Source organism: Babylonia areolata, chromosome 22, assembly GCF_041734735.1.
Source record: "Babylonia areolata isolate BAREFJ2019XMU chromosome 22, ASM4173473v1, whole genome shotgun sequence".
Lineage (NCBI taxonomy): Eukaryota > Metazoa > Mollusca > Gastropoda > Neogastropoda > Buccinidae > Babylonia > Babylonia areolata.
In genome coordinates, this window is record NC_134897.1 from 360,201 (window position 1) to 375,548 (window position 15,348).

A 15,348-nucleotide genomic window follows, 5' to 3' on the forward strand; every position below is an offset into this window, starting at 1 on the left:
AGGTGTTGGGGATGTTTAGGGTGTTAGAGGTGTTGGAGATGTTTAGGGTGTTAGAGGTGTTGGAGATGTTTAGTGTGTTAGAGGTGTTGGAGATGTTTAGGGTGTTAGAGGTGTTGGAGATGTTTAGTGTGTTAGAGGTGTTGGGGATGTTTAGGGTGTTAGAGGTGTTGGAGATGTTTAGTGTGTTAGAGGTGTTGGGGATGTTTAGGGTGTTAGAGGTGTTGGAGATGTTTAGGGTGTTAGAGGTGTTGGAGATGTTTAGTGTGTTAGAGGTGTTGGGGATGTTTAGGGTGTTAGAGGTGTTGGAGATGTTTAGTGTGTTAGAGGTGTTGGGGATGTTTAGTGTGTTAGAGGTGTTGGGGATGTTTAGTGTGTTAGAGGTGTTGGAGATGTTTAGGGTGTTAGAGGTGTTGGGGATGGGGATGTTTAAGGTGTTAGAGGTGTTGGGGATGTTTAGTGTGTTAGAGGTGTTTGAGATGTTTAGGGTGTTAGAGGTGTTGGGGATGGGGATGTTTAAGGTGTTAGAGGTGTTGGAGATGTTTAGTGTGTTAGAGGTGTTGGGGATGTTTAGTGTGTTAGAGGTGTTGGGGATGTTTAGTGTGTTAGAGGTGTTGGGGGTGTTTAGGGTGTTAGAGGTGTTGGAGATGTTTAGTGTGTTAGAGGTGTTGGAGATGTTTAGGGTGTTAGAGATGTTGGAGATGTTTAGTGTGTTAGAGGTGTTGGGGATGTTTAGGGTGTTAGAGGTGTTGGGGATGTTTAGTGTGTTAGAGGTGTTGGAGATGTTTAGGGTGTTAGAGGTGTTGGAGATGTTTAGGGTGTTAGAGGTGTTGGAGATGTTTAGGGTGTTAGAGGTGTTGGGGATGTTTAGTGTGTTAGAGGTGTTGGGGATGTTTAGTGTGTTAGAGGTGTTGGAGATGTTTAGGGTGTTAGAGGTGTTGGGGATGGGGATGTTTAAGGTGTTAGAGGTGTTGGGGATGTTTAGTGTGTTAGAGGTGTTGGGGGTGTTTAGTGTGTTAGAGGTGTTGGGAATGTTTACAGACACACACATACACACACACACACACACACACACACACACACACACACACGCGCGCGCACTCACACATAGACACACAGACACACACACGTTGACATTTGATATGAACTGCACTAAAAACAAAATTGCATAAACAATAAGATATTTCCTATTTTCTAACACAGAATTCTGTTCGGACATACTAACATGCCTACAGACTTACACACGCGTACCAGAGCACTGTACCCTCACAAACACATGCACGCACGCATGTACGTACGCATGTACGCACGCACGCACGCACGCACACACACACACACAAGCACGCGCGCGCGCGCGCCCATTAAAAATAACCAGATAGAAAAAAATGCCATCACATCTAAGACCAAAACTACATAAAATGATGGAGTCTCCCGTCGGTCCGAGTAGGTAGGCAGGCTTATCTGTCGGTGTGTGTCCTCATATGGGGGAAGAGGCCGATTCTGGATGCGCAGCACTTCCCACAGGTGTTGCAAGGGAAAACAGTCTCCAGAAGTTGAGCCCTGCTTCCTTCGCTCACGCTTCTCCTAAATGACCAGCGTTCTCTTGTTTTCAAACGTCTTTATGTCACTAGAGCACAGCATCCTCCAGCGAGAGCAGTGGAGACGTTTTCCCTTGCGACATCTGCGGGAAGTGCTGCGCATCCAGAATCGGCCTCTTCTCCCATATGAGGACACACACCGACAGATAAGCCTGTCTGCCTTCTCATCCGTCGGTCCGACGGGAGACTCCATCATAAGGGTGCTGGTGATGTTCATGGTTTTAGGAGTGTTGGGGATAATTAGGATGTTAGGGATGTTGGGGATGTTAAGGGTGTTAGGGGTGTTTTGGGTGTGTAGGGTGTTTCGGGGTGTTGAGGGTGTTGGGTGTTGGTGTTTTTATGGGTGTTGGTGTGTTTAGTGGTGTTAGGATGTTTAGGGGTATTGAGGTGTTGGGTTATTAGGTTGTTTAAGGGTGTTGAAGGTGTTTAGGGGTGTTGTGGGTGTTGGGTGTGTTTAGTGGTGTTGCGGGTGTTGGTGGTGTTTCGGGGTGTTTGTGTGTTTAAGGGTGTTGGGGGCGTTTCGGGGTGTTGGGGTGTTATCGGGGTGTTGGGGTGTTATCGGGGTGTTGGGGTGTTGGAGTGTTTAGGGTTGTTGGTGTGCTTAGTTGTGTTGGTGTGTACAGGGGTGTTGGTGGGTTTAGGGGTGTTGGTGTGTTTGGGTATATTGGGAGTGTTTTGGGGTGTTGGAGTGTTTAAGGGTGTTGAGGTGTTGTGTGTATTTGGTTGTTTAAGGGCGTTGAAGGTGTTTGGGTGTTAAGGGGTGTTTTGGGTGTTTAGGGGTATTGGGTGTGTTTAGGTGTGTTGGGGATGTTGGGGTATTTAGGGGTGTTGGGGGTGTTTTGGTGTTTAGGGATGTTGGGGATATTTAGGGGTGTTTTGGGGTGTTCGTGTGTTTAGTTGTTTTGGGAGTGTTTAGGGGTGTTGGTGGTAGTGGGGTGTTAGGGTGTTAAGGAGTGTTTAGGGGTGATGGGGTGTTTAGAGGTGTTGGGGTGTTTAGGGGTGTGGGGTTGTTTAGGGGTGTTGGTGGTGTTGGTGGTGTTGAGGTGTTTTGGGGCGTGGGGGTGTTCAGGGGTGTTTTGGGATGTTGGGGTTTTGGGGGTGTTGGGGTGTTTAGGGGTGTGGGGTTGTTTAGGGTTGTTGGGGTGTTGGTGGTGTTGAGGTGTTTTGGGGTGTGGGGGGTGTTGGGGTGTTTAGGGGTGTGGGGTTGTTTAGGGTTGTTGGGGTGTTGGTGGTGTTGAGGTGTTTTGGGGTGTGGGGGGTGTTGGGGTGTTGGGATGTTTATTGGTGTTGGAGTGTTTAGAGGTGTTGGAGTGTTTAGAGGTGTTGGAGTGTTTAGGGGTGTTGGTGTGTTTAGGGGTGTTGGTGTTTTGGGAGTGTTTAGAGGTGTTGGTGTGTTTAGGGGTGTTGGTGTGTTTAGAGGTGTTGGAGTGTTTAGGGGTGTTGGTGTGTTTAGGGGTGTTGGTGTTTTGGGAGTGTTTAGAGGTGTTGGTGTGTTTAGGGGTGTTGGTGTGTTTAGGGGTGTTGGAGTGTTTAGGGGTGTTGGAGTGTTTAAGCGTGTTAGGGGTGTTGGTGTTTTGGGAGTGTTTAGCGGTGTTGATGTGTTTAGGGGTGTTGGTGTGTTTAGGGGTGTAGGGGTGTTGGAGTGTTTAGAGGTGTTGGAGTGTTTAGGGGTGTTGGTGTGTTTAGGGGTGTTGGTGTTTTGGGAGTGTTTAGTGGTGTTGATGTGTTTAGAGGTGTTGGAGTGTTTAGTGGTGTTGGTGTGTTTAGGGGTGTTGGTGTGTTTAGGGGTGTTTGGGTGTTTAGGGGTGTTATGTGTTGGAGTGTTTACGGGTGTTGGAGTGTTTAGGGGTGTTGGAGTGTTTAAGGGTGTTAGGGGTGTTTAGGGTTGTTAGGGTGTTTAGGGGTGTTGGTGTGTTTAGGGGTGTTGGGGAATTTAGGGGTGTTGGGGTGTTTAGGGGTGTTGGTGTGGTTAGGGGTGTTGGTGTTTTGGGAGTGTTTAGGGATGTTGGTGTGTATAGGGGTGTTGGGGGCGTTGGGTTGTTTAGGGGTGTTGGTGTGTTTAGGGGTGTTGGGGGTGTTGGGTTGTTTAGGGGTGCTAGGGGTGCTGGGGGTGAAGTGAATGTTGGGGCAGTGAGGACAAGGGTAGAAGGTACAAAACTGTAAAAGCGGCAAGTTGTGTCCCTTTGCCGTGCGGCTGGAGGCCTTATGTTTTATTCATGGACATTAAGTGTGGACGGCCCATCACTGGGCGATCTGCTGCCATGACTGTGGCTCTCCAGTGCTGAGTGCCACCACGTCTGATGGCACGGCCCTCGGGGGCCTGGTGGGGGTGGTGGTGGTGGTGGTGGTGGTGGATTAAAGGGGAGGTGGTGGTGGTGGTGGTATACACTGATCCCTGCCAGACAGCGTTCATGGCGGAGTGGGAGGGGAGGTGGGGGTGGGGAGCCGCCGTGTCTGTTGTGTGTCCGCCTGCTGTCTGTGTGGCTGTTGACTTTGCAAAGGCAGATGACACTAGCATCGATACCAGTGATGGTAATTTATGCAATGTGACCTATGCTCTTCAGGAAACCAATGCGCGGTTGAATGACTGGGCCGAACTAAACCACACGAAATATAATTTACCAGGCGAAGTGGTTAGTGTCGTGGCTCGCGGCTTGCAGGACGCGGGGTCGGATCCCAGCGGAGGTGGGTTTTTTTCCACCTGTGGCTGGCTACTGCCCAGAGTTGATATTCTTATGGGCTTAAATGCGAAGACTGGAACCACATAGCAGAGTATCACCCACTTCAAGGATGTGTTTTTGTGTGTGTGGCTCAAATTTTCTGACCAGCACAGCAAGTGTCCATATCCCTCGGGGCCCGGTTAACGCCGGGACATCGTTATGAAAGGAAACGTAGCGCACAGCCTTGTCACGTAGTCCCCAACCTGATGGACATCCATCGCAGCATCGTCAGCATCGTCATCCTCATTCACTGTCAGAAAAAAAAAGACCTCACCACGACCAGGCCACCAAATTTGTAGCCTTTCATGTCTCACTCTCATAGTGACCTCAGCTTCAAAACCCCCTCTCCCCCCCCCCCCCAACCCCCAGTTCACACTTGGAATGAGTCCAGACCAAGTCTTCGGTGTCAGCAGATCCATGTGGGACTGTTGTTGGAGGGATGTGGTGGGGAGGGATGTGGTGGGGGACTGTTGTTGGAGGGATGTGGTGGGGGGCTGTTGTTGGAGGGATGTGGTGGGGGACTGTTGTTGGAGGGATGTGGTGGGGGGCTGTTGTTGGAGGGGGTGAGGGGCTGTTGTTGGAGGGATGTGGTGAGGGGCTGTTGTTGGAGGGGGTGAGGGGGAGGGGGTGAGGGGCTGTTGTTGGAGGGATGTGGTGAGAGGCTGTTGTTGGAGGGATGTGGTGAGGGGCTGTTGTTGGAGGGGGTGAGAGGCTGTTGTTGGAGGGATGTGGTGAGGGGCTGTTGTTGGTGGGGGTGAGGGGCTGTTGTTGGTGGGGGTGAGGGGCTGTTGTTGGAGGGATGTGGTGAGGGGCTGTTGTTGGAGGGATGTGGTGAGGGGCTGTTGTTGGAGGGATGTGGTGATGGGCTGTTGCTGGAGGGATGTGGTGAGGGGCTGTTGTTGGAGGGGGTGAGGGGGAGGGGGTGATGGGCTGTTGTTGGAGGGATGTGGTGAGGGGCTGTTGTTGGAGGGATGTGGTGAGGGGCTGTTGTTGGAGGGATGTGGTGAGGGACTGTTGTTGGAGGGATGTGGTGAGAGGCTGTTGTTGGTGGGGGTGAGGGGCTGTTGTTGGAGGGATGTGGTGAGGGGCTGTTGTTGGAGGGATGTGGTGAGGGGCTGTTGCTGGAGGGGTTGAGGGGCTGTTGTTGGAGGGGGTGAGGGGCTGTTGTTGGAGGGGGTGATGGGCTGTTGTTGGAGGGATGTGGTGAGGGTCTGTTGTTGGAGGGATGTGGTGGGGGACTGTTGTTGGAGGGGTGTGGTGATGGGCTGTTGTTGGAGGGGTTGAGGGGCTGTTGTTGGAGGGGGTGATGGGCTGTTGTTGGAGGGATGTGGGGGGGCTGTTGTTGGAGGGACGTGGGGGGTGGCTGTTGTTGGAGGGATGTGGTGAGGGGCTGTTGTTGGAGGGGGTGAGGGGCTGTTGTTGGAGGGGTTGGGGGGCTGTTGTTGGAGGGGGTGAGGGGCTGTTGTTGGAGGGGTGTGGTGAGGGGCTGTTGTTGGAGGGATGTGGTGAGGGGCTGTTGTTGGAGGGGGTGAGGGGCTGTTGTTGGAGGGATGTGGTGATGGGCTGTTGTTGGAGGGATGTGGTGATGGGCTGTTGTTGGAGGGGTGTAGTGATGGGTTGTTGTTGGAGGGATGTGGTGAGGGGCTGTTGTTGGAGGGATGTGGTGAGGGGCTGTTGTTGGAGGGATGTGGTGAGGGGCTGTTGTTGGTGGGGATGAGGGGCTGTTGTTGGAGGGATGTGGTGAGGGGCTGTTGTTGGAGGGATGTGGGGCTGTTGTTGGAGGGATGTGGTGAGGGGCTGTTGTTGGAGGGGGTGTGGGGCTGTTGTTGGAGGGATGTGGTGAGGGGCTGTTGTTGGAGGGATGTGGTGAGGGGCTGTTGTTGGAGGGATGTGGTGAGGGGCTGTTGTTGGAGGGATGTGGAGCTGTTGGAGGGGGTAAGAGGCTGTTGTTGGAGGGATGTGGGGAGGGGCTGTTGTTGGAGGGATGTGGGGGGGGGCTGTTGTTGGAGGGATGTGGTGAGGGGCTGTTGTTGGAGGGGGTGAGGGGCTGTTGTTGGAGGGATGTGGTGAGGGGCTGTTGTTGGAGGGATGTGGTGAGGGGCTGTTGTTGGAGGGGGTGAGGGGCTGTTGTTGGAGGGATGTGGTGAGGGGCTGTTGTTGGAGGGGGTGAGGGGCTGTTGTTGGAGGGATGTGGGGGGCTGTTGTTGGAGGGATGTGGTGAGGGGCTGTTGTTGGAGGGGGTGAGGGGCTGTTGTTGGAGGGATGTGGTGGGGGACTGTTGTTGGAGGGATGTGGGGGGTGGCTGTTGTTGGAGGGGGTGTGGGACTGTTGTTGGAGGGGGTGGGGGGCTGTTGTTGGATGGATGTGGTAGGGGACTGTTGCAGGGACGTGGTGGGGAGGGACGTGGTAGGGGACTGTTGGAGGGACGTGGTGGGGACGGATGTGCTGGCGAGGGACGTGGTGGTGGACTGCTTGGGCAGTGGGTACTTTGTCTCTGGACTGGAGCATCCAGATCGCCTTTCCTCCCTCTCCAGTCCTCCCCAAGGTGGTTGGGAATGTCTGGCTGGAACGCCCACAGGTCGGAACCTAAGGTGTTTTGAAGTCCTTTGCTGCTTGATTCCAAGAGCACATGGTTTGTGGGCTTCTTCCGATTGGGCCGCCTGACAACATCTATACCTCTTTGACGTGTTTTGGAGGCAGCCTTCTGCTGTACGGAGACCCCCTTTCGTCAGTTTCTACCTCAGGCATTTTCGTTATGATGAGGGCGGTTGGTTCAGGGGGTTTCCTTTGTGGCGGCTAACACACCTGTTGCTGTTTCAAGGGGTCACCACGTGAACCCATAGGCGTTGTCCTGCTCTTTTTGCATGGCGCAGTATCTGACACTAAAATGGGAGGTTTGTGTTATTCTCCCAGTTTGGTTGGATATACTCACCATGTCAAACTCGAATGCCACCCCCCACGCCTCCCTCCTACAACCCCCTCCGTCCGTCCTCGCTGTTCTTGCCGTGATTCACATGGGGAATCTTTGCTGGCCATTGAAATGGGTAATCAACTCCGGTCGGAAATGGCGTTTGATTGGCTAGCAGACGGCAGTATAATAGTACGACGTCTTATTACTTAGACTGGACTTGTGTCCAAACAGAGGTAACCAGCCGACATAGTTTGCACGTTTGACATACTAAGTATGTTTATCCAAATTGGGAGCATAATATACAAATTTCCCATCTTCGTACAACAGCATTGAGCACAAGATTGTGAGTGTGTGTGTCTGAAGTCTGAAGTAAAGTCTGAAGTGTGAAGTCACAGTCTCGCCACATGATTCACACCTGCTGTGTGGGGGTGACAGTGACGGTAGGGTGGAGATAAGATTGATGTCTGTAAGCCATGACGTCAGTGTGTGTCTTTCCTTCACTGTGACTGCTGTCACGCCGTGTCTGATGACGTCATTGTCTTTTCCTTCACTGTGACTGCTGTCACGCCATGTCTGATGACGTCATTGTCTTTTCCTTCACTGTGACTGTTGTCACGCCATGTCTGATGACGTCATTTTCTGTCCCTCAACTGTGACTGTTGTCACGCCGTGTCTGATGACGTCATTTTCTGTCCCTCAACTGTGACTGCTGCCATATCGTGTCTGGAGACGTCATTGTCTTTCCATCCTGTGTCACTGACAGTGCGGTTGATCCGTTTAGGTTCCGTATCCAGTCTCCACAGTTCTGTAACAATTGGCTAACCCACGGAAAGCCCCACCTCGTTCAGTGAGTAACATTTGGCTAACCCACGGAAAGCCCCACCTCGTTCTGTGAGTAACATTTGGCTAACCCACGGAAAGCCCCACCTCGTTCTGTGAGTAACAATTGGCTAACCCACGGAAAGCCCCACCTCGTTCTGTGAGTAACATTTGGCTAACCCACGGAAAGCCCCACCTCGTTCTGTGAGTAACATTTGGCTAACCCACGGAAAGCCCCACCTCGTTCTGAGTAACAGTTGGCTAACCCACGGAAAGCCCCACCTCGTTCTGTGAGTAACAATTGGCTAACCCACGGAAAGCCCCACCTCGTTCTGTGAGTAACAATTGGCTAACCCACGAGAAGCTCCACCTCGTTCTGTGAGTAACAATTGGCTAACCCACGGAAAGCCCCACCTCGTTCTGTGAGTAACATTTGGCTAACCCATGGAAAGCCCCACCTCGTTCTGTGAGTAACATTTGGCTAACCCATAGAAAGCTCCACCTCGTTCTGTGAGTAACATTTGGCTAACCCATAGACAGCCCCACCTCGTTCTGTGAGTAACATTTGGCTAACCCATAGAAAGCTCCACCTCGTTCTGTGAGTAACAATTGGCTAACCCATAGAAAGCTCCATCTCGTTCTGTGAGTAACAATTGGCTAACCCATAGAAAGCTCCACCTCGTTCTGTGAGTAACATTTGGCTAACCCATAGAAAGTTCCACCTCGTTCTGTGAGTAACATTTGGCTAACCCATAGAAAGCTCCACCTCGTTCTGTGAGTAACATTTGGCTAACCCATGGACAGCCCCACCTCGTTCTGTGAGTAACATTTGGCTAACCCATAGAAAGCCCCACCTCGTTCTGTGAGTAACAATTGGCTAACCCATAGAAAGCTCCACCTCGTTCTGTGAGTAACATTTGGCTAACCCATAGAAAGCTCCATCTCGTTCTGTGAGTAATATTTGGCTAACCCATAGAAAGCCCCACCTCGTGACGTACTAACCTCTCCTCCCCCTTCCCCACCATTCCTTCCCATTTCCAACACTCTGCTCACCCCATGAACTGCTGCATTCATTTTCAATTCCCCGGACACGTTACCTGTCTGTCGGCCAGTGAGCACGGACTCAGCGCGTGGTGGGAACTGGGGATGTGTATTTAGAGCCTGACTGGAGAGTGCTGTGTGTCGTGCTGGACTGTGGTGTCACTGTGTATCATACTGCACTGTGGTGTCACTGTGTACTGTGTATCATACTGCACTGTGGTGTCACTGTGTACTGTGTATCATACTGCACTGTGGTGTCACTGTGTACTGTGTATCATACTGCACTGTGGTGTCACTGTGTATCATGCTGCACTGTGGTGTCACTGTGTACTGTGTATCATACTGCACTGTGGTGTCACTGTGTATCATACTGCACTGTGGTGTCACTGTGTACTGTGTATCATACTGCACTGTGGTGTCACTGTGTACTGTGTATCATGCTGCACTGTGGTGTCACTGTGTACTGTGTATCATACTGCACTGTGGTGTCACTGTGTATCATACTGCACTGTGGTGTCACTGTGTACTGTGTATCATACTGCACTGTGGTGTCGCTGTGTACTGTGTAGCATGCTGCACTGTGGTGTCACTGTGTACTGTGTATCATACTGCACTGTGGTGTCACTGTGTACTGTGTATCATACTGCACTGTGGTGTCGCTGTGTACTGTGTAGCATGCTGCATTGTGGTGTCACTGTGTGTTTTCTGTCGTAGCTTTGATTTCGATCAGAACTGTGCGTTTTGTATCCACTGGTTTGGCAGCCTTGCAGGCGCCAGTCGTCAGCCGGATGTGTTGACTGACTGGTGGAATCGGTGTCAGTATCAGAAGCTCAGTGAGGCGTCACTACGTTCGGACAAATCCATATACTCTACATCACATCTGTTAAGCAGATGCCTGACCAGTAGCATAATCCAGCGCGCTTAGTAGTCAGTCCTTGGGGAAAAAAAGGAGAAAAAAAAAAAACAGAAAAGAAAAAGAAAAAAAAGGACGATGATGATAATAAATAAACAAATAAGCAAATAAATATAAAACATACATACCCACATACAGGCACCCCCCCCCCCCCCGGGCCCCTGCCCTCCCCCCGTCACCCCCCCTTACCCCCCCCCCCCACATGCATCACAGATATGCAACAAACATGCAGTTTCACAGATATGAAAGAACAAACAAAAGTGCAGGGCTGGAACGGGTGGACGTGAAGTCAGCTGACCTATTGTTTGTTGACCAAAGCCTGCTGGTATGGAGCAACTTGGATGTAAACTATTTAACGGCCATTTATATATTTTTTAATTATTTTTTTCACTCTCTTCCACCCCCTTCCCCCACTCCTGCCCTCTCACCCCCTGCCCATCTTCCCTCACCCTTCCCTTTCAGAACCCTTTCTTTCCCTCATACATTCACACTGACATTTCTACTCACCCTGCTTTGTGTCCTTTCCTGTGACTTCTCATCACTTTCCTTTCCTGAACTTTACTCTCTCTCCTTCTCTGTCTGTACCTTTCTGTCTGTCACTCACTCATTTCATTTGCCTGAAGAAGAGCTTGTGGCTCGATACGTCGCCTCTTAATCCCAAGTAAGTCGACTTTTACCAAAGATTTTTTTTAGTCTACCTCCCACTATTTAACGGCCATTTAGATTGACCAAATCCTGCTGGTATGGAGCAACGTGGATGTAAACTATTTAACGGCCATTTAGATTGACCAAATCCTGCTGGTATGGAGCAACGTGGATGTAAACTATTTAACGGTGAGCAACGTGGATGTAAACTATTTAACGGCCATTTAGATTGACGAAATCCTGTTGGTATGGAGCAACGTGGATGTAAACTATTTAACGGCCATTTAGATTGACCAAAGCCTGTTGGTATGGTGCAACGTGGATGTAAACTATTTAACGGCCATTTAGATTGACCAAAGCCTGTTGGTATGGTGCAACGTGGATGTAAACTATTTAACGGCCATTTAGATTGACCAAAGCCTGTTGGTATGGTGCAACGTGGATGTAAACTGTCTGAATGGCCGTTTAGATTGACCAAAGCCTGTTGGTATGGTGCAACGTGGATGTAAACTGTCTGAATGGCCGTTTAGATTGACCAAATCCTGTTGGTATAGTGCAGTGTGGATGTAAACTATTTAACGGCCATTTAGATTGACCAAATCCTGCTGGTATGGTGCAATGTGGATGTAAACTATTTAACGGCCATTTAGATTGACCAAATCCTGCTGGTATGGTGCAATGTGGATGTAAACTATTTAACGGCCATTTAGATTGACCAAATCCTGTTGGTATGGTGCAATGTGGATGTAAACTATTTAACGGCAATTTAGATTGACCACAGCCTGTTGATACGGTGTAACCTGGATGTAAACTGGTTAAAGGCCATTTAGATTGACCAAACCCTGTTGGTATGTTGTAACTTGGATGTAAACTGGTTAATGGCCATTCAGATTGACCAAAGCCTGTTGGTATGGTGTGATTTGGACGTATACTGGCTGAGCCTGTCGTATGTCAAATCGATTTGAAGCACATTGATGTTTTATGAATATTACAAGTTATGCTGATATCAATGTTAAATGATTGTTGATGAAGCTGACATGTGTCCTGTTGATATGGTGTGGATTTATTGTTGATGAAGCTGCCCCTGTTGGTTTGATGTGAATTGATTGTTGATGTGATGTAATTGATTGTTGATGAAGCTGACTTGTGTCCTGCTGATATGGTGTGGATTGATTGTTGTTGAAGCTGACCTGTTTCCTGGTGATGTGATGTGAACTGATTGTTGATGTGATGTGGATTGATTGTTGATGAAGCTGACTTGTGTCCTGTTGATTTGATATGGATTGATTGTTGTTGAAGCTGACCTGTTTCCTGTTGATGTGATGTGAACGGATTGTTGATGAGGGCTGACCTGTTTCCTGTTGACGTGATGTGAACGGATTGTTGATGTGATGTGAACTGATTGTTGATGAGGGCTGACCTGTTTCCTGTTGACGTGATGTGAACGGATTGTTGATGTGATGTGAACTGATTGTTGATGAAGCTGACCTGTCCTGTTTCAGCAAGACACACTCGTTGACGACGTGTCGGAAGTCAGTATCCATTGTGATTTGCCGTTCTCCCTGTGCCCTTGCCATTCTTTACCCTCTTCTGTTGCCTCTTCTTTCCATCGCACATTAACCGCCACACCAACTGTCATGTTAGCGCTCTGAGCTGGCTGGCAATGTTTGCAGCATGTGAATTCTCATGATACATTACACCACAGTCTGCCTCTTTATGACTTTGGCACAAACCATACTTTGGCATTTCATCTATTGCCTCACCTATTTGTGCAAGCAAAGGACCAACAATGTCACCTTTTTTTCTTTCATCAAACGACAGACCAACAATGTCACCTTTCAGTTCTTTCATCACACGACAGACCAACAATGTCACCTTTCAGTTCTTTCATCACACGACAGACCAACAATGTCACCTTTCAGTTCTTTCATCACACGACAGACCAACAATGTCAGCTTTCAGTTCTTTCATCACACGACAGACCAACAATGTCACCTTTCAGTTCTTTCATCACACGACAGACCAACAATGTCACCTTTCAGTTCTTTCATCACACGACAGACCAACAATGTCACCTTTCAGTTCTTTCATCACACGACAGACCAACAACGTCACCTTTTAGTTCTTTCATCACACGACAGACCAACAATGTCACCATTCAGTTCTTTCATCACATGACAGACCAACAATGTCACCTTTCAGTTCTTTCATCACTTCTTTCATCACACGACAGACCAACAATGTCACCTTTCAGTTCTTTCATCACACGACAGACCAACAATGTCAGCTTTTAGTTCTTTCATCACACGACAGACCAACAATGTCACCTTTCAGTTCTTTCATCACTTCTTTCATCAAACGACAGACCAACAGTGTCACCTTTCAGTTCTTTCATCACACGACAGACCAACAATGTCACCTTTCAGTTCTTTCATCACACGACAGACCAACAATGTCACCTTTCAGTTCTTTCATCACACGACAGACCAACAGTGTCACCTTTCAGTTCTTTCATCAAACGACAGACCAACAGTGTCACCTTTCAGTTCTTTCATCACACGACAGACCAACAATGTCACCTTTCAGTTCTTTCATCACACGACAGACCAACAATGTCACCTTTCAGTTCTTTCATCACACGACAGACCAACAATGTCACCTTTCAGTTCTTTCATCACACGACAGACCAACAATGTCACCTTTCAGTTCTTTCATCACACGACAGACCAACAGTGTCACCTTTCAGTTCTTTCATCAAACGACAGACCAACAGTGTCACCTTTCAGTTCTTTCATCACACAACAGACCAACAATGTCACCTTTCAGTTCTTTCATCACACGACAGACCAACAATGTCACCTTTCAGTTCTTTCATCACACAACAGACCAACAATGTCACCTTTCAGTTCTTTCATCACACGACAGACCAACAATGTCACCTTTCAGTTCTTTCATCACACAACAGACCAACAATGTCACCTTTCAGTTCTTTCATCACACGACAGACCAACAATGTCACCTTTCAGTTCTTTCATCACACGACAGACCAACAATGTCACCTTTTAGTTCTTTCATCACTTCTTTCATCACACGACAGACCAACAATATCACCTTTCAGTTCTTTCATCACACGACAGACCAACAATGTCAGCTTTTAGTTCTTTCATCAAACGACAGACCAACAATGTCACCTTTCAGTTCTTTCATCACACGACAGACCAACAATGTCACCTTTCAGTTCTTTCATCACACGACAGACCAACAATGTCACCTTTTTTTCTTTCATCAAACGACAGACCAACAATGTCACCTTTCAGTTCTTTCATCACACGACAGACCAACAATGTCACCTTTCAGTTCTTTCATCACACAACAGACCAACAATGTCACCTTTCAGTTCTTTCATCACACGACAGACCAACAATGTCACCTTTCAGTTCTTTCATCACACGACAGACCAACAATGTCAGCTTTCAGTTCTTTCATCACACGACAGACCAACAGTGTCACCTTTCAGTTCTTTCATCACACGACAGACCAACAATGTCACCTTTCAGTTCTTTCATCACACGACAGACCAACAATGTCACCTTTCAGTTCTTTCATCACATGACAGACCAACAATGGAATGCTATTCTTCGAAGCTCTGGAGAGTTCTGACTTTTATGGAAATCATATATTTATTTCGTGTCACTTTTCGTAAAGTGTGCTTGAGCACTTTAAATCTTCAATTTATTCTGCACCTTTTCTAAATTAAACTTCATATTTATCGATAGTTTGAAATGAGTGCATGTGTGTGAGAGCGTATGTGCGTGCGTGCGTGCGTGCGTGTGTGTGTGTGTGTGTGTGTGTGTGTGTGTGCGTGTGTGTGTGTGTGTGTGTGTGTGTGTGTGTGTGAGAAAGAGACGTTCACACACACACACACACACACGCATGTATCTATCTATCTATCTAGTTACATAACTTTACATGCAATGTACCACAGCACACGGGTCTATATGATGACATTCACAGCACACAGTTCTATATGATGACATACACAGCACACAGTTCTATGTGATGACAGACACAGCACACAGTTCTATATGATGACATACACAGCACACAGTTCTATGTGATGACAGACACAGCACACAGTTCTATATGATGACATACACAGCACACAGTTCTATGTGATGACAGACACAGCACACAGTTCTATATGATGACAGACACAGCACACAGTTCTATGTGATGACAAACACAGCACACAGTTCTATGTGATGACATACACAGCACACAGTTCTATGTGATGACAAACACAGCACACAGTTCTATGTGATGACAAACACAGCACACAGTTCTATGTGATGACATACACAGCACACAGTTCTATGTGATGACAGACACAGCACACAGTTCTATGTGATGAAATACACAGCACACAGTTCTATGTGATGACAAACACAGCACACAGTTCTATGTGATGAAATACACAGCACACAGTTCTATGTGATGACAAACACAGCACACAGTTCTATGTGATGAAATACACAGCACACAGTTCTATGTGATGAAACACACAGCACACAGTTCTATGTGATGACATTCACAGCACACAGTTCTATGTGATGAAACACACAGCACACAGTTCTATGTGATGACATTCACAGCACACAGTTCTATGTGATGAAATACACAGCACACAGTTCTATGTGATGACAG

The 15,348-nt window shown here is 48.4% G+C and overlaps 1 protein-coding gene across 4 annotated transcripts in view; it reads left to right on the forward strand.

The window, feature by feature from the left end:
* LOC143297321 (small conductance calcium-activated potassium channel protein 1-like) overlaps window positions 1-15,348 on the forward strand; it is a 197,915-nt gene that overhangs the window by 70,438 nt on the left and 112,129 nt on the right. For 2 of the 4 annotated variants that reach the window (XM_076609606.1, XM_076609608.1), the window contains exon 3: window positions 12,147-12,176. The exons of the other annotated variants lie outside the window; for them this stretch is intronic. In XM_076609606.1, coding sequence (XP_076465721.1) covers window positions 12,147-12,176 — 30 coding nt within the window. The remainder of the gene's footprint in view (window positions 1-12,146; window positions 12,177-15,348) is intronic. 4 annotated transcript variants of the gene reach the window in all.